The 19,616-nt window shown below is 41.5% G+C and overlaps 1 protein-coding gene across 3 annotated transcripts in view; it reads left to right on the top strand.

Annotated features, from left to right (window-relative positions):
• The window catches only part of magixb (MAGI family member, X-linked b), a 47,570-nt gene that overhangs the window by 20,281 nt on the left and 7,673 nt on the right, over nucleotides 1–19,616 (top strand). For all 3 annotated transcript variants that reach the window (XM_005731634.2, XM_005731633.2, XM_005731635.1), the window contains exons 4-12: nucleotides 912–1,031; nucleotides 5,646–5,810; nucleotides 7,959–8,157; nucleotides 9,695–9,765; nucleotides 10,785–10,946; nucleotides 12,478–12,991; nucleotides 14,027–14,573; nucleotides 14,778–14,841; nucleotides 15,869–16,255. In XM_005731634.2, the coding sequence (XP_005731691.1) occupies nucleotides 912–1,031; nucleotides 5,646–5,810; nucleotides 7,959–8,157; nucleotides 9,695–9,765; nucleotides 10,785–10,946; nucleotides 12,478–12,991; nucleotides 14,027–14,573; nucleotides 14,778–14,841; nucleotides 15,869–16,255 (2,229 nt within the window). The remainder of the gene's footprint in view (nucleotides 1–911; nucleotides 1,032–5,645; nucleotides 5,811–7,958; nucleotides 8,158–9,694; nucleotides 9,766–10,784; nucleotides 10,947–12,477; nucleotides 12,992–14,026; nucleotides 14,574–14,777; nucleotides 14,842–15,868; nucleotides 16,256–19,616) is intronic.

The following is a 19,616-nucleotide window of genomic DNA, read 5'->3' on the forward strand; positions in this document are numbered from 1 at the left end:
GAGCGTTACCTCAGTGATCCCACAACGACACAGGATGCTTTTACTGCCATGGCTTGGACTCACCGTTCTCTTCCAGGCCAAGGTCAATGTGAATCAATTATGATGACAGACCATTGATCATCTGAGTGCTCCATCTTCACAATGGTGATAGAGCGGCTTTAAGACTTTCTCAGTGCCTCATTAATGTTTAATTCGGTTCTTATTGATCTGTTTATAATAAAGAGGCCTTGGTAAATGCCTTTTGTCATCATTGTGCTTTTCATGCCGAAGGGTAAAGTTTGGTTTGTGGACGCTTCACCTTGGGCTGCTTTTACAACAACATGGAAATCCTTTTATTAAAGAAAAAAACAAAACAAAAGAATAGCCGACTTGGTTATTTCTCTGCCAAGGAGAGAGCCAGTGTACAGGTTGGGGCTTAGAGTTGTTTGTGTATTTGTTTCCTAACAAGAGAAATCCACCCTGCCAAATTTCACGAAACTTAGTGGTGAATTAGAAGCGGTGTTACATTTTGCTGCAGAGCTGCATCAATGCAAATTTGCATTGATTTGCAATCAGCAAACGTCCGTCTGGTTGTAATTATCAATGCATGTTGTAGTTTCTCTCCATTTCTACTTTTTAGACAATTTTTGACACTGCTCTGAATTAACCAGTAAAATTAATCTTGTATAGAGCGATAGGGTTGTTTCATATTTCATCTATTTTGTCAAACTTATGTACTTATGTAATCCTAAGATATTTATAACCTGCTGATTTACAACTTTTTTTCAACACTGAACTCAGATTGATGACCCCTGACGAGAGGAAAGGGTCTTGATTAACTGATACATCATCCATGTCAGAACTGATGGTGTATTGAGCCCAGTGATGCTGATGTATGACATAATAATTTGGGTCTTTTTCTTCTCTCCTAGGTACAACCAGACAGCCCAGAGAGGGGGAAATCTCAGGGGTAGACTACAACTTTGTCTCTATTGAGGAGTTTTTCTCTTTGGACGAATCAGGAGCGCTGCTCGAGAGTGGAAAGTTCAAAGGTAAACACTTCAGCTAACTGCCTGTGCATTCACAGACTGCAAGATGGTGTTTCATTATGCAGGGTACATTACATTCTGGTTAAAAAGTGAGAGATGAAAAGCTTTCTTTACAGCATCTCTGGATTCTGATCGGACAACCCAACATACATCAGACAATGAGAAATAACCCCTTGATGAACACAATTTACATATAGATATCGATATACATATATAAATAGCATAAATTGGTGTTTATGTGTCAGAGGATTGCTGGTTAGATTATTATTCCTGAAAAGATAAAATTTCTACTTTTCACTTTTGAATGAACTTAAAAATTTAAAGCAAAGTCCAACCAGATTCAGCTCAGAAAGCAGCGGTGTGTTGTTATTGTTACCCTAGAGGTTTTGTCCTTTTTTTAGCCTTTTAAGGTTAGCCTTCTTAGACTGAGATTTCCATCAGCAATGGGGGACATTTAAAAGTTGATGTGTACAGTAAACCAACGCACATGGATCAGTATTTAACGTTTGACCGTCATTATCCACTGGAGCAAAAACTAGGTGTGATTAGGACACTTCAACACACAGCAAACACCATCCCCACAGAAAAAATGGCCAGAGAAGCAGAAGAACATCATATCAAGAAGGCCCTCTGTAAGTGTGGTTATCCCAGGTGGACTTTTGTCAAAGCCCCAGGTGATCTAAGAGAGAAGATCAACTGCTGCCTAAGCGAAAACCCTTAGTGATGCTTTATGTGTCTGGAGCATCGGGACATGCTCATTTTCTCTAAACACTGCATCTCTGTGGCTTTCAGACCCCAAAAAACACTGGGCCAAAAATTGGTCCACTCCAAGAGCCCGGTCCCCCAGCACAAAGAGAGTAATATAGTGTATGCTTGTTCCCTCCTGGAGAACACGGCGGGTCTGGGCCCAGCGCTGGAAAAATAGCTGCAGGGCAGGATGGCTGCTGTGTTTGCTTGGGATTACTCCTCACCCCCTACCCACCCCAGTTGCTTGTCACGTGCTTCATAATATTGTGCTGTGGACATTTATGTGCTTCTGTGCAGAGGAGTTTTTCTGTATTATCCTTTTGTGTTACACATTTCGATGGTTTTCTCCCCCTTGCTACCTAGCCTGACCTGTAGGTACACTGAGGGCGATCATGGCTCAAGAGTTGGCAGTTCGTCTTGCAATCGGAAGGTTGCTGGTTCGAGCCCCGGCTTGGACAGTCTCGGTCGTTGTGTCCTTGGGCAAGACAAAACGGTCAGAGGGCCCAGTGGTGCCACAATATGGCAGCCTCGCTTCTGTCAGTCTGCCCCAGGGCAGCTGTGGCTACAACTGTAGCTTGCCTCCACCAGTGTGTGAATGTGAGAGTGAATGAATAGTGGAATTGTAAAGCGCTTTGAGGGTCTCGAGAAGCGCTATATAAATGCAATCTGTTATTATTATTATTATTATTACCTATCTTCTGATCATTGGTCAATGGTCATGACAATCTCCATATAAATGATCCAGAAACTGACCTCACAGCCCATTGTTTGCCAGTGATGCTAGTTTCAGTCATTGTGCAAATGTACTGTTTATAAGGTTGCTAAGACTGAAGAAGTCAACTGGATGAATGACGAAATGTTTCACCCACTGAAAACTTTACGTCCAGATTAACAGAATCAACTTTTTGGGACATGGTATACATTCACTGGCTGCTTTCTTGTATACACCTGTTCAACTGCTCATTGATGCAAATGTCTAATCAGCCAATTAGACTGCAGCAACACTTCCAGTGCATTTAGTCATGTAGACATAATCAAGATGACCTGCTGAATTTCAAACTGAGCATCAGAATGGGGGAGAAAGGGGATTTTTGTGACTTTGAACGTGGCATGGTTGTTGATGGCAGACACACCAGTCTGCTCAAAAGCTGCTGATCAGCTGGGATTTTCCCATATGTCCTTCTCTAGGGTTTACAGAGAGTGGTCTGAAAAACAGAAAATATCCAGTGAATGGCAGTTCTCTGGGGCAAAATGCCTTGATGAGGAGAAACAGTTTCAGCTGACTGCTGACTATTTCCATCCCTTTACAACTACAGTGTACTCATCTTCTGATGGCTACTTCCAGCTTGATAACACCATGTTACAAAGCTCCCATCATCTCAAACTGGTTTTTGGCCTCAACAGTCACCAGATCTCAGTCCAGTAGAGCAACTGTGGGATGTGGTGGAGTGGGATATCGTGGATGTGCAGCCAGTAAATCTGCAGGAACTGTGGGATACTATAATGCCAATATGGACCTAAATTGCTCCTTAAATCTATGATATGAAGAATTAAAGTGATTCCTGTACAGGGGTCTTTGCTCAGTCATTTTGTAAGGGTGAATGACGAATACATGTACAGATTCACGCATGTTTCATCTGAGCCTTCGTCTGGAAAAGGTCCCTCTCCTTTGGAAGACTTTCTGGTGTGGGTCCAGTGCCAAAAACCGTGCACCCCAGGAAGCCTAATCATTTTCAGACCTGTGTTGTTAACTTCCTGCCTGATGTAGACCCTGGAAAGGATCTTCCTCACCCACCTGGTGAGCACAATACTTGACCCTCTACAGTTTGCCTACTGTCCTGGGTGGTGAAGGTCATCACTGACTTTGTCATCTGGTGTGAATTCAACCACCTGCATATCAACACCAGTAAGATGAAGGAGATGGTAGTTGTGTTCCAGAGAAAACCAACTCCTGGGTGTTCACCTTAACAGTAAACTGGACTGGTCAGAAAACACTCATGCTCTACACAAGAAGGACCAAAGTCGGCTCCATCTGCCCGGCAGGCTGAGTACTTTGGGGTGTGCAGGTCTTTACTGAGGACCTTTTATGACACAGTGATGGTCTCTGCAATCTTTTATGCAGTAGTCTGCCGGGGAGATGGCAGCATGGAAAGGGGCCGGAGCCAACTAAATAGACAGGTGAAGAGGGCCAGCCCTGTCCTGGCCAGTCCACTCGACTTTATAGAGGAGGTGGGTGAGTGGAGGATGCTATCCAAGCTAACGTCCATTATGGACAATACCTCATATCCCCTGAGCAGCTTGTTTAGCTGTTCCAACCATGTTGTAGGACGGAGCACTCATCCCGACAGTAGTCAGGCTGGGCAAAACACACGTACAATAGATACCTGCTAAAATATATGTGTAGGTATAATCACTCCCACTGCTCTTTGTGTGCAAATGAAAAAATCTCACAGTGTATTTTACTGTATTTACCAACCACTTATAAATAGTACAAATTACCCTTGTATATTTTTTTTACTTGTTTATTTTGTACAATATTTTTTCTTATTTATTTCTTATTTATTTTTCTAAAATATCTCTAATTCACATTTTCATGTAACATGTGAATTTCCCCAGTGTGGGGTTAATCAAGTCTATGTCTATGTCTAAAACCACAATTTTGTACCAGTGCAGGAGTCAAAGACGGCAGACAGGCAGGTAGTGAAACAAAGGTAACTTTAATCAAACTAAAAGAAGAAGCATCAAAAGGTGCCGCACAAGTGAAAGCTGCATGAATCCAAAAAAGGAAACAACGTGACCAGAGATCAAGTAAAAGAGCCAAAAGTTAAACAGTTAACAGAAAAAAACACCATGAGACAACTTGTCATCTTTACATTTTACCTTCTGTCCATGTTGCACAACTGAGATTTATCTTGTAAATTTATAGGTGCTCTGATTTGTTGCTTAAGTTCTGTTTTTTTGACATGAGCCTATTTCCATTCTTTATGCTTAGCTCAGCTAAATGTCTCCTGGCTCACATTAAGTGTGCATTTATCAAACCCATGTCATATCGGTCTTCACATTTACTTCTCAGCAAGAAAACACTGGAAGACTTTTGTCACCCTCTTCCCTTATTGTGCCTCTAACAGTGGTGATGTGTAAGGTAAATACAAGGAGGCTTCAAAGGCTAATTCTTGGTGCTTATTCATGAAAACTGGTGATACTCAGCTTGTATCTTCCCCACAGACTCCTCCTTTTGTAAGGGTCAGAGTGCTGCCTCTGATTAAAAAGCCTCCATACATTAACATCCATAATTTATAAGAGTTTAATGGGAGCAATAAATGCCATCCTCACCTGCCTTGCATGTGACATTGACGGACATATTGCTACAGCAAAGCAGTCTGGAGTGTCGGCAGCGTTGTTCGTCCAATCGCCTGCAGAAAGCGCAGTAAACGGTGACGGCTGGTGACCTTGCTGCTGAGTTCACTAATCTAATGTTTCCCTCAGCCCATTTGGATCTCCACGAGCCAAATGGAGGGGTGGAGGTAATTTCATTTCTGCTTTAGGAGCTGGAGCAGATGGCTCATTCTAAGAATGTGGTTTATGATCTCAGGGGATACATAACAAAGGTGTGTACATGCATATGTCGTATGAGGTATATATGTGCATAATCGTGCAATTTATTTATCTCATGAATTCATATCATGTTTGAACTGTTCATATAGGCTTTGTGAAATTAATGATCTTCAAATTAATGCCAGTGGATTTGAATGGGCCCATAATGTACATTAATCCCAATATCTCAGTTTATTTCATTATAACATTTAACTTTTTCATTGCATCTCAATTTATTAAGAAAGGGTGTCTCTTTTCTGCTTTTCTCCGTCGCAGGGAATTACTACGGCACACCTCGGCCCGTTCACGTTAGTGCAGAGAGCCCCCCCATCACCTACCAGGAACACCGCAACCTGCTCAGAAACTTCCGCACACGCAGCAAATCGCTCAGCAACTTGGAAAAGGCTGCACCAGAAGGCATACACAACGAGGGAGACTCGGGCAAGTGTCGCTGAGCTAAACTATGGCCGGTGCCATTCGTCTGCATCTAAGTAATCATAAATGAAGCATTGAAGTTATCAGTTATATTGAGTTATTTATATAGCATATCAGCAGTGGGAAAATGTATCTTCTCAGAACTGCAAAGTATTCAGCAGCTTAATACTGCGTCGTCTCTCTATCAATAGCTCCAGTCTCCAATGCCCAAATTAATCAATCATTAGCATGATTAGTATGCTCTAAAATCTCAGTTGGGCTGTGGCCTCATCGATTGCTGGATCACCTCCAAGGGAAGGTCAAGCTGCCTTGGGTCAAGCAGGCAAAGAGAGAAGCAGACAAGTGTGCACACACAGAGGTGAGGGACGAAAACTAGCAAATCATGCGACAAGAAAGCAGCATTGTTCGACTCGAGTCATTGGGCTCCCCAAACATACGGTCATTGTAGGTTTTTGTGGCAGTTGTGACCAAAATACTATCTCGTTTAAAGAGAAGGCTTAAAAGGCTCATTAATCACCAGTGAGAGAAAAGACTAATGAAAAGAGCTTACTTTCAAAAACATATTTAAATAAAAGCATCATCAGCGAAATGCACTTAAATGATCAAAGTAGAAGCAGCTTGTTACTAATAATGCTTCGACTTGTGAGGTACTCCTTTTTTTTTTTTTTGAGTCCTAGTGCAGATATCCTTTGCCTGGGACTCAGTGTGGGTATTAGATCATAAAAATACAAGAATATTTATTCAGTTGTTATGAAGATGCCTCCAAATTTGTAGTGGTTAACACATTCGCTTGGAAAATAAAAGGGCACTGGTTCGAGTCCAGATGGGGACGCAAATTCTCTTTGGTTTTCTGCCAAATCAAAAACATCTGGAGCTACCTGCTGTGGCGACCCCTTGTGGCGAGAGAACATTTGGAAGTAGTTCTCATTCAGACCATGGGTGATTTTTCATATGGACCTACATTTACTGAGCCAACCTGGGAGGCACGAAGAGCCCGAACACTCAGAGGTTTCTGTGCTCTATTATATATTCCAGAGAGGCTAGAATAGCTTCCAAAAAAGTCCAGGAATAATGAGAAATAAATGTAAATGACCATAAAGACACACAGTGACCATAAGAGATGCAAAATAACCACAAGTTGAAACAAAAATGTGCAAAAGCTTTGCAAGATACAGCGATCAAGACAGGAAATGATCACATATACAGATATTTTTGTGCTTTCATGATTAAAAGGAAATGACAAAGGCCTCCAGCCATACACCTTCAAATGATAACAAGCTACAAAGAGTAAAAAATATAAATTATAAACAATATTACCCTTTGAATTGTGGTGAATAAGCGTGAGTGAAATACAAATACTGCAAAATTATATACTTGAATAGACTGCAGGCACAAAGAAGTGAAGGCAACATGAAACTAGTACACAGGAGCTGAACAGAAGGTGCGTGTAAGATTAAATATTAGAGAAAGGGAGCACGGCAGCAGCGTAGGGGGTGGAGGTGGCAGGTAGGGTGGCTGACTGTTAAGAAGGGTGAAGGCAGGGAGCCAGAATGGGACAGAAGATAAGAGAGAGGCAGGCAGTGTGGGAGGTGAGAAAATCAGGCAGACAGCTATCCAGAAACGTGCTCCAAGCAGTCAGGTATTGCAGCAGGCAGTCCGGACCGGTGCAGGATGCAGGCAGGTTGGAGTTTGAGAGAGCCGTCCAACACCCTGACCTCTGCTGAGTCATCTTTTGAAGTGACGATGCGTGGGTGGATGGGTCCAGCATCACTTGTCGCGTGCAGCAGGACTCCCAGTGTTAGGGCTGACGTCTCTTAAATCCATGCTGGAGCTCAGAACTGAAGGACAGTTACAAGGACAGCTAGGAAAGAAAATATGCTTATTTTTCATCTACTGCTAGTGTGGCATGCATAGTCACATATTCTTCCTCCTTAGAGAAAGGACAAAGACAGCTGAGATGCTGACCTCAGGTCTTTTTGCCTGACAGCCCCCAGTGGAAATGCCAGAATAAGGTCATTACAGCTTGCAGGAGAAACTTTTTACCTGCCACATCTGTTCAATAATATATCAGTGTTAAGTATTTCTTCTCTGCCATAAAAAAAAAAATCCTGCATGTGCACGTGACAATAAAAGTGATTCTGACTGTAATTACAGGAGGCTCTGCGGGTGTTAGCAGCAGCATCCCTCTTGGTCACCGGTCTCCCGGTCGCACACGAGCATCCAGTAGCGGAGGCGATGGTCACGTCATAGAAAACGGCATCATCAGCAGCAGGAGTGGTGCCAGAGTGAGAGGCGTGATGCCCGATCACTGGGAGCAGGCCTTCAGTGACCCAGGAGAGTCAGTTTACATAGAGTAAGTGTTGCCATAAATCTATTAAATGAATAGTCCAACATTTCAGGGAACAGGCTTATTCACGTTCTGAGATTTAACTTCTATTCACATGGGATTATTATTCAAAGGGGATCTTGTGATTTAGAAATTACCCGCCCCCCACGTCTGTATTTTGTGCAGCACGTTCGCACAGGATCAGTGAAGTCTGTGTTTTACTTGAATTTACTGACATCTGTGGTCAGCAGCTACAGGACTAAGATTAATAATAATAGGCTGCCACATAATAACAGCCAAGTCTGTTGAAAGACAGCAAAATGTTAATTACCGATTCCTGTCATTGCAGTTATCCATCTCATCATCATCCTTGTTCTTCTGCAAGAGGATATAAAATTTCTATCGGTCTTTATGCTGTATAGTGACACTAACCCTCCTTAATTTGTAACAGTCACAACTCTGACAGCAGAGATGCACAAGCAAGGTGTGGAGAACAGAAAAGTCTTTCCAAATAGGCAGAAGTTAAAGATAATTTCATACAAATAAAATATAAATAACACCACAGCACCTCTGGGATTAACCATAAAAAGGTTATCTGTGGTACAAATATTAACTTTTCAAATTATGGATCCTGTAGATTTGTATGAGATTTTGATCTCAGACTTCTTGAGCAATTATTACAAATGACTAGAGGTCTTCAGATAATAAGTCCTGTGTGAATAAGGCTTTAGACAAGAAGATCAATAACACCATCCTATCTGCCAGCTTATTATGAAGCTAAAGCCAGGAAATACAGAACAACAGCAAGGCTGGCTTCTTTTTTTAAACCCCAGCAATAGCTGGGTTGCATGCACTTACCAGCTTAACATGGCCGAACCCCACCCATCTACTCCTAATCCGAACCTAATCACTGACGTAGAAATATTTAATTAATTCAACATGTACGTTATTTTTATTAATGAGATTTACTGTTTTCAGGCATTTTTAGTCAAAGCCTGACTGGCTGTATTTCCTTGCTGGTCTTCTCTATGATAATTCTTTTGATTCTTGGACTCTGTTACAGTGGCTTTTGCACAATTCCTAATTCAGATCAATCAAGTCATTCTCTATTCGATTATTGATTGGCTGCCCCTCGTAAAAAGATCTGAACAATAGGAGGTCAAGGCTTCCATATTCACAGCAAAAATGCTGCACCTGAGATAACAATAGAAAAGATATCTACTCTTATAAATAGACTAAAGTTTTTTAAAATAAATATATTAAGCATATTTTTAATATATGCATATTAAAAATATGCATTTAAAAAAGTGAGAAACCTGAGTCTGTCTGTCTATCATTTTCATTTCATTCTAAAAAGTGAATATGTGATTTTCTCAATTTGCTCAATGCCTCCTTTTAGCAAGCTGGAAAAAGATGGCAGAGAAAGTTGCATTGTTTGCAGAGGCAGGCGTTTCTATTGTTCAACAAAAGTGTAATAAATTCCAGCACTGTCATATTGTATCCAATGCTGTTATGTTTCTAAAGAGGGTGGCTTTCATTTCTTTTCCAACTTTGTCTCTCCAAGACGCAACCCAAAGAGGACCAGCTGGCAGAGTCATCGAGCCTCAAGCAGGGAAAACCTCTACAAAAACGACTGTGAGCGTCTTTCGTTTGCATTCGTCTCTTTCTCTCTACGTTTCACTCAAATTCCGTGTATTTATTAAAACACTGGCAAGCGATTTAACTGTTGAACAGTCTAAATGAAGCTATATATTTGTCAAAAAGGGAAGAAACAGACACAGCCAGCTTGTTAGAGCCAAATGAGATGGAATGAGCTTTTAGCTGAACTGAGACGTGTAAGTGATTAAGGCCTAAAGCTCAGAGCTGCTGGCGAAGAGCCAGACTCGCTGCTGGGACTGGCAGGGTTGACACGTGTATGACATGTGACTGGCAACTTGATTTCATGATTTGGCCACATCATTTGTTGTTTAGAGGCGTAATCTAGTTGCAGATGGCTGTTTGTCATGATTGGAAACGCTCTGTTGCCACACTGTGACTCGACAAAGTGCAGTACACTTTTCTCACCAGCAGAAGGTGATATAATATTCATTATGATCAGAGGTACCTGATAGGATTTCTGCACAATCTGGTACAAACATTTACATGTTTACAGCTGGAAATGATTTCTGCTTCTGTCTCCACAATTAGGGCAGGATTGAATTAAGAACAAACATGAAAGGAAAGGCGCAGTCTGTAATAGCACAGATTTCTTGATGCAACAGTAAATAGTAAATAAAGACCTGGATTACTGTAGAGAGCTGGGTCGACCTAATGGATTATGTTTCCATTTTAAGGTGGTCGTCTGTAATGGATTCTGCTTTTAATGCAATCGTCCAACCATATGCTTTGGTTTGTGTAGCATTTTGTTAAAAGCCCATCTGCTGATTGGTTTGCAGTGTTACAGCTCTCTCTCTTTTGCCTTATTCGTAAGACCTGTCAGTTCTAAGCACTGAATTGTATGTAAACATGCAGGACGGTGTTCAGTCTCTTCTATGATTCCACCCTGTTGGCATATTTTTTAATTTCTTTCCTTAAGGACTATTATGACTTTTTCTTGGAGGTAAGCATCGTTATTAACCCATCCTCTCTTTTCCGCCTTTATCCCTAACTCGCAGGGTTCACGGACGAGCCTGGGGACCTCAGGGGTTTCCCTGTGCACACACACTTGATCAAAGGCCCCAGAGGGTTTGGTTTCAATATTGTGGGGGGAAGCAGGCCGAGAGAGTTTCTGCAGGTGTACAGTGTGACAGAAAGTGGACCCTCCACTCTTAAGACAGGTAAAAGATTATACGTATCATGGTCATGACTGCTACAGTTTTGCAGTTGGTAGTGTGTAAGTGTCTTTTTCTTATTTTTGTTCTTTCTGTCAGAATTTCTGTGGGTTTCACTATAAAATATTCCACAGAAAGTGAGTGATCAGTTCTTAATCTTCAGGGCTAGCACACTCTAATCTGGCCGTCATGCATAAACACCACTGCACATGCTGGTTGCAGACACACTCATGCAAATGCACTAGGCATGGTATTTGCACTCTAGAAAGCCGGGGCACAGGCTGTCTCTGCAGGGACTGATCTAGTTCATATCTGTTAATAGGCTGGTTTAGGAGGATTATGTGGTCGGATTAGTCTACACACATACAAAATACACAGTGTGTATTCCATTTACAAACGCTCCACACTTAAGCATATGAAACTAGTAAGAAGGGTTAACCCTTACATACTGCTCGGGTCACATTTGACCCATTCTGACATTTTTCAGCTGCAAAAATAACCTAAATTTTGCTTAGTTAGACTGCAATATGAATATTTTTATACTGTTGTACGGGTGATACAAATTTTTGTACACTGTGGTTGTTTGGTGTCACATTTAACCCATAACTACTGATAAAGATTTTTAGATTTAAAGATTTTTAGGTCCAGCAGTGTCGGTCAAATCAAGTAAAATGGTGGTTTGAGGGAATCGTGACAGACATGTCATGTCTGTGTGTATTTTTCACGGGACAGTGGTGACAGAGTTCATCAGCACACTGTCATGAGAACTGCCTGTGTTCACATGCATTCACCCAGCGTCCCGCAGGGACACAAAACCGCTGGTCCTTGCAGGGTCATGGGAGAATCTCAAAAGAGTGTAATAGTAAAACAGTGTAGATATGATCATATGGTCCGCATAAGGAACAGAGGTCATACAGAGGTCAGAAGGTGCCTTGAGAGATGGTGCCTTGACACAGACACGGGATGTGAAACAGTGTGGTTGTAGTGGGATGAGCCGCACTGTTGCCTCACATCAAGATGGTTCATGGTTTAATTCTGTGCAGTTTGCATGTTTAATCCACTCCAGAGTACTTGCAGTGGGTTTTCTCCACACATTTTGAGTTAACTGGTGATTGAAGTGCATAGAAAACAGTTATTGTGTGACTTGTAGTTCAAAGGGCTTTGAGGAGTCAGTAAAACTAGAAAAGTGCTAAATAAATATGAGTACATTAGCTATGTGTGTTTGTGCTTTGCATCTGCAAGCACAAACACACACAATTTCAGAAAACAATGCAACAATCAACAAATTATAATCTGTTAATTTTAAATTATTTGAGATTAAAACAGATCAAAAGAGTGCTTTGAACGCACAGACTAGTTGATAAGAAGCAATTTTCTAATTAATATTGAATTAACATTTGGATAGTAGTTTGGTAGATGGATTTTTCAAAAAATATAACAGAAGTGAGAACAGTTTAACAGAAAGAATCTGTTGTTAAGTTAAGAAATTTGTGATAATTATTTTTGTATCCCTGTCCTTTTGTTTGTGGCTTATTAGCGGACATCCTGGTGTACATCAATGACGTCTGTGTGTTGGGAATGTCTCACAAAGAGGTTGTAGAGATGCTCAAGGTGGTGTCTGTAGGCCACAGCGTGGATGTAGAAGTTAGACGAGGGTATCCAATGCTCTACAACCCGGATGGTTATCCAAAGCACTCGAGGTTACTGGACAGCGTGGACCCCATCCTACCACCCACCACCACCCAACCTCAATCTCTTCACCAACTACCTCGCCTACCAGCACCCTCACCCCACACGCAGCACTTTAATGGGGTTCACGGTGATGGGAGGTACATGGAGCCTGGCGTGACTCTGGACACAAATGGAAATGCCATGTCTGTCACCTCCAGACACCTGCCCCCTTACAGACGCTCCAGTGTGAGCAATGCCGTCTCTTCGTCCCCTGTTCACCCACCTCGCTCCCACAGAAGTTTAGCCAGGCTGCAGTCACTCGACCCAACAATGGCAAGCCAAAGTGACAGTGAAGTTGTTTCTGCGATTGGTTCACACAGGTAATAACTTAAATGCAAAAATAAATGCATACCTAGAGACATTAAATGATTAATTCTCTTTTAATTTGTGTAATTTGAGTATAATTTGATCTATCTATGAGCTCATTGGGGAAGTCCTTCCAGTTTTTCTTGTAGCCCCTTGGGAAATTTAACTGTCCACCGCTGTGTGGGCGTAGCTAGCTCAGCAAGTTCACCATCAGTCTGGAGTCAAGGTGCCAACCATAAATCAAATTTTCCCCTTTATGATTCATGGAGTACAGTTTTATGGGTTATCTTGACATATACGCCTTCAGGCCACTTTATTAGATACACATGTTCAACTGGCCATTATCTGATCAGCAAATAAGTGCATTTAGGCATATAGACATGGCCAAGAATACCTGTTTAAACTGACACCGTGATTCAGAATGGAAAGGTGATTTAAGTGACTTTGAACATGGCATGGCTATTTATGCCAGACGGGCTTGTCTGAGTATTTCAGAAACTGCTAATCTACACACAACCATCGGTTGGGGTTACAGAGAATACTCTGAGAAACAAAAAAGAAAGGAAAATATCCGTTGTCCCAGTAGTTCTCTGGGAGAAAATGCCTTGTTGACTTGAGAGGAGAATGGCCACACTGCAACAGTAACTCAAATAACCAATTATTACAATCAAAGTATGCAGAAGAGCATCTCTGAACCCACAGTATGTCAAACCTTGAAATAGATGACAACCACATGGGGTTCCTAACAGCTAAAAACAGGATACTGAGGCTATAATTAGCCTCAGTGCAACAAAATTTTCAGTGATCAGTCAGGTAATCATCTTGCCAGTCGAAAAAAGGAAGCATTTTAGATTAAGCTTCACTACGGTTTACTGGGTTGTTAATCTATCTGCCATGTTGTGATGAGCGAAAATTGGATTTCAGAGATGGACATTATTTCTAAAAGCTAAATGGCAGATACTGCATCCCTACATGTTTTAGTATGATACTGTCTCTGAACACAGAGGCATTTAGTATTGATTTTAACTCTCCTTTCTCTTCTTCATCAGGGCATCAATGATCCGTAATCACAACAATAACTCACTCGCGACACCTCGTCATCCTTTACTTTATGGAACATCCAAGTCGTCTGAGAGTGACCTGTCCACCCTGTCGGGGTCCCGGCTACCCCTGCCTCAGTCCCCAGGAAGGCCCTCCTCTTCTCCCGGTGGTCCCCGCAGCACTCATCCCCACCTATTCAGACCACAGACCTCCCATCTCAGACCTCCAACCCCAGACAGCCCGCAACACCGTGGCTTTAATGGTTTCCAGGGCAACACCAGCCCCACTGCAAGTCCCAGCAGCATGTCCTCACCTGGGGCAATGAGTGTAGGCAGTGGACTTGGAGCTTTCAGTGGAGGGGAGCTGGTGCCAGTGGCCTTGGGCCAGACTGAAGGAGACAGAGGCCTGGGCTTCAGCATGACGGCTGGCGGTCCAGGAGGCACTATTGCTTTAGTAAATCGAGTTTGGGACAGGAAGCAGTGCAACTCCCTGCAGCCAGGGGACGCTGTTGTCAAAATCAACGGAGCTGACGTCCAGAGCCTTAGCTTTACACAGGTAAAGGAGAAAAAGTGGAAAGAAAACCAGGGAGATGAAACATAAACCGATGAAGATAATACAGTGCGTAAAAACAGTGGTTTCCAACATTTTAGCTTATTTTTTCCCTCACACCCCCTAAGTTTGAATCATCAGAAATGACTTTGCATGATTAAAAATTTTGAAACAATTTCAGAACTTAATAGTTTTAATATTTGTTCTCAGGTACAAACAATTATCCAGGAGCACGCCAAACGGGGAGAAGTCATCTTACTGGTTTACAGAGGAGGTAAATAATTCACAATCATTTGATATTCAGTGATTTTTTTTAATAAGGTTGAGCTCTCCTGCAACCCTGACTTGCATAAGAACTAGAACCAAAAAACTGCTTTGCCAGCTTAGTAATGTGCATACATTACTAAGAATAAAAGTAGAAAAAAAGATGGGAACTTTTTAAAGTTCCACCTTTGCAACTGACCAACCAATTAAAATGTTTGTTGGTTTTGTGGAATTCAGATTGAGCAGCTGTTGTTCTGATGTTTACTTTGCAATCTGCTCCATCAGCGGTTCTCAGCCTCTCCCTCCTGACATTCCTCTGTAGCTCTGTCAGGTCTCAAGAACGTTCATTTTTACCACCTGGCATGTTCAAAAGTTTTACTTTAACTCACCATTTATAATTTATAGTAATAAGACAGTTGTCTTATAACTATAAATTCCACTTGTCCTGTTAATATCTGCTTTAACCATTTTTACTGCTTACCCAAATTTTCTGTTCAGACCTGCAGGTAGACTCGGTTCTTTAGATTAGATCATTTCCCCACATTAGTTGTTTCATTCTTTTTTAATACCCCTGCATACTGTTGAAATGAAATAACTCAACTGTACCAGTGGAATAGTTGGGAATAATTGCCTCTCTACTGGCAAATTAGCTGCCTATTTGATAACAGACATGATTAACATGAATGACACGGTCATTTGTCAGGAACAAGCTTATTTTGAAGTCATACTGACGAGGAAATTATTTGGTGATTAATGTGTAGATTTTCCTTTATTCCTTAAAATGCCTACTCAGCAGCGATGCTACTCTGTAACATTTGCTGCATCACATTGAGCATAACGGTGGTGTTTCAGTGCACTTTGCTGGACAAACTATCCTCTAGGGCTATTTAAATTTTTTAAAAAGCCCCTTTTTTGTTATATGTGGTGTCTCCAGTAATTAATAAAATAAGAAGCTCTACTTTTTAGTGAATCGTTAACAAAATGTATTCTCTTTGTTTTTATTTGTTTCGGTTTTATTCTCTCACTCTCCTTATCAGGAGTCTATCATTCAGCTGTCTCCCCTGGAACTATCCGGAGACTCCCTCCACCTCTGCTCCGTCCCCCTCCTCCACCTGACAATTCCTCTGTGCTCCCAGAAGCACTGCAAGTGCCCCGGACCTCTGTCGGCACACCTCCCTCTCCAGCACGTTCCTCGCTAATCCAGAGCACGAGTTTCTTGGAGTCCATTCCAGTAACCCTCACTATGGAGCCCAAAGACTGGATTAACACGGGCCTGGAGGATGAAGCTGCCGGCGTTCCAGTGCTGGAGAAGCAGGGCGGTGAACGAACTCGGCGGCATCGAGGAATTGAAGTGGAGCTGAGGAGAAAGCCAGGAGAAGGCTTTGGCTTTGTGATTGCCTCACAGGACGTGGAGAATGGGAAAGGTAAGATTCAACTTGTGACGTATCATGACACTTTCATCAGGTTAAATCTTTTAGAGATAGTAAAGCTTTTAACTTGTTTTGATGAGCGACACAGTATTTTTTTTAATCCAAAGAAACAGAATTGGATGGACATTATGCAACATTAGTTGAACTTTTCTGGCTGGGTAAAGCGATTTGGTGAGATGCCCACTAAAACGGGTCTCATTTGGACGCCCTTGTGGACAGAAAGACCATTAGGTAATTACAGATTAAAAAGTGGTCACCGTGGCCACATGCCACTGGATGAGTCATGATGCACAATGAACCTTTCTCTTTTAAAGGCTTCCAGGTTGGTTTTATTTGGGTTGTAAAGAAAACTGGTTTTGACCTCCTCTATTTTCAAGTGACTGCTTCATCATGAAGTGCACTTTTGGCTTGGAAGCAGGAAGTTGCTTACCATTTGTCAGGTGCACAGCTGTGCTTTAGATTCATTCACTCATTTGGGTTTGTTTTTTTAAATGTTTAAATGTTTATCTAGGGTTCTGGGCTAGCAACTCATTATTCCCGTTGCAGGACCACCCTAAGGCATAGCCTAATTTATCCTTTCTTTCATACTATTTGACAAAATGAACTCAATATTTTTATTTTTTTATTTTGTGAGAGTTGAAACAAGTAATTGAAACATTTAAGATTATATACAATCTACTATCCCATCTCACACTGGACTCCTTGGACAGATTGTTTCTTGCACTTTCTTGGACTGTGGGATGAATTTACCAGAGAAGGAATCACATTCCTTTTCTTTATTGGAAAATGCATGTCCTGTTTATTTATTTATTTAAATTGGAAACTATCTTGTATAGATTTGTAGGCATAAACCCCCTCAGCCAGTCAACAAAAATTTTAAAAATATAGACAACCATACAGCTAACTCACAAAAGCCTGTTGTACAGGCCTGAACATGACCACTGTGTGGTAATAAACAGCAAGGAAGGTGATAAGTGGACAGCATCAGCATACTAGTCAAGTTTCTTTTAAGTGTACTTTATTTCTGGCATCTCCATTCTACCACAACACAACCATCCTGGTAGGCAAAAATCCCACTTGCTGTATACAGGACTTTACACACACCCGAACCTCATTAGTCTCTACCATTGAGAAAAAAATAGGTCAGACCAAACAATACGAGTCTAAACAAAGAACAGGAATAAGATTACGCATGAAACTGACAAACTCATTTACTCTGCTAAATGGTTTGAAAAGTAAAACACTGCATACAGTACAACTCAAAAGGCTACTTTAAAGAAAATAAACAATGCTATACAAAATGAAAAACCCTTCACTTGGTTACACCCAGTGATCCAATCAATGACCTCGTGACCCTATATAAACAGGAAGTACTGGAGCGGCCCTTCCCACACACCTGGTTTAAATATAGGACCTGAATAAATGGACAAACATGGTAAGTATAACCAAAGCAACATAAAAAAACATCATTTACCAGACATTTGCCTGTGAACAGGAGAAAATTCAAATGACCTGATGGTTAATAGTATTTGCTTTAAAAAACATGGATGCATGCATGGATGTGATGGATGTAACTACTGCTACCACAAACAAACCCGGGATAGTATGTTAAGCAAAGTTACGCTAGCAATGTCTAAATTAAAGCAGTATGGTTGACTGTAAAATAACAAGGAATAAATGATCAATGTGGTTAAGGGACAAGTGGTAAATGAGTTCATGCCTGACCACTTTGTCACAGGGAAATGTAATTTTAGAAAAGAAATGGTCGTGTAGTTTACATAATGTCATACAGCAAGGCAAGCGAGTGAAACAGGTTGCACAGAAAAATGTAATAATTTCATGTCCACTTTGAGGACAAACTATACTTTTACAAAACAGAGATTGCATTCTTGCAGATGAAATTGTTTAAGTTGTTAAGCTGGCATATCACAGCTAGAGCTGCATGGGCCAAAATTAATTGAGTCTAACCTGGTTTGCCAGCCACAGATTTTTTTCTACAGGCCTCGAGTTTGACACATGTGCTGTTAGCTGACCGTGCAAACCACCAGCATACAGTGCATTTTGTATTGTTAATGGATCGTATCCTTTTATCCTCTAAAAAATACTGTAAGTTCAAACTGCTTGAACTGCTTTGCTAAAAGATCACAAAGTTTATGTGGCAGCCCCATCTTTCATTCATTTCCAAAAATGATTTAAGAATAGATTTTTTTTTTTTTTTAATTTTTACGTCTGCAATCTTTTGAATTGAATATTCAAGCTTGAATTAAGAAAAGTAGTCTCGTATCTTTGATCTTACGGGACAATGCTGCATCGTTTCAGTTCTGTCTGGGAAGTGAACACATCCTGCCCCTTATTAGCTTTTAGTGTATTGCTTATGAATAGCAGGTTAGCCGCAGCATCCCAGTGATGTATTACCCTCTCACCTTTACATGTCTTGCATTAGCTGCTCTGTTCCACTTTGATGCAGTTCAATTTGCTTTATGGCCCAAGCGAGCACACATTTGTGTTTTCATGGTGAGATTAAGGTTGTAGGTGCACCTGTCCCTGCAGTACAAAGTCTGTCCACTCTTGTAAGCCTCCATCTCCATCATGTCCTCATTCTCCCCTTCATTTCACCCCTGTCATGCCACTCCTGTCTCTCTTTTCCTCTTTTTTTTTTTCTTAATAATTTTCTATTCCCATCTCTGGCTTTCTCTTCCTCTCTCACTCTCACTCATAAGCTCCTGCCCACTCTCCCTCTCTCTCTCACACCCCTTTTGCTCTGCAGTAAAAGCGTCCAGTCGGGTTTTTCAAAAGATTAAAACTCTCTCTCCGTCTCTCTGTATCTATCGCTCCGTACCTCCCGCTCTCTCCATCACTCTACAAATGCTACACTGAATGTTTCCCTCGCCGAGGAGCAACAGAAGCGACAGCAAACCTGTGTTTTCGCTCCTGTCGACCGCTGCATGTGAATCTGCTTGACACAGATTTTTTTTTCTTTTATCCTTTTGTTTGTTTTCCTGTGCATGCGAATCAGAGAGCCATGCTGGAGAGACTACAGTCTGCTTTGAGAACTGTGAAGGAGTCCAAACGTAATTATTTGCTCCACTTCTTCTTGTGTGTTTGGCAGAAATGAGGTTGGTCTTGGTTTGGTGCAGTGTTTCACATTCAGCTTTGTAGGTGAGGTAGTAGTGTTAAATACTGCATTCTGTTCTCTAAAGTTTGCTCAGCCAGATGTGTTGACGGTGTGAAAGTTCGAACCACATGCTCACACGTTCGAGGTGTCAGATGCTTGATCAAAAGGATGCTGCAAAAGATGCGTTGTATGGTTGATTTTGCAGTTATGATGATGCAGCCTTTGTGATTGAAGCAACAG

Source organism: Pundamilia nyererei, unplaced genomic scaffold (assembly GCF_000239375.1).
Source record: "Pundamilia nyererei isolate P.nyererei 1_Seehausen unplaced genomic scaffold, PunNye1.0 scaffold00044, whole genome shotgun sequence".
Classification (NCBI taxonomy): domain Eukaryota; kingdom Metazoa; phylum Chordata; class Actinopteri; order Cichliformes; family Cichlidae; genus Pundamilia; species Pundamilia nyererei.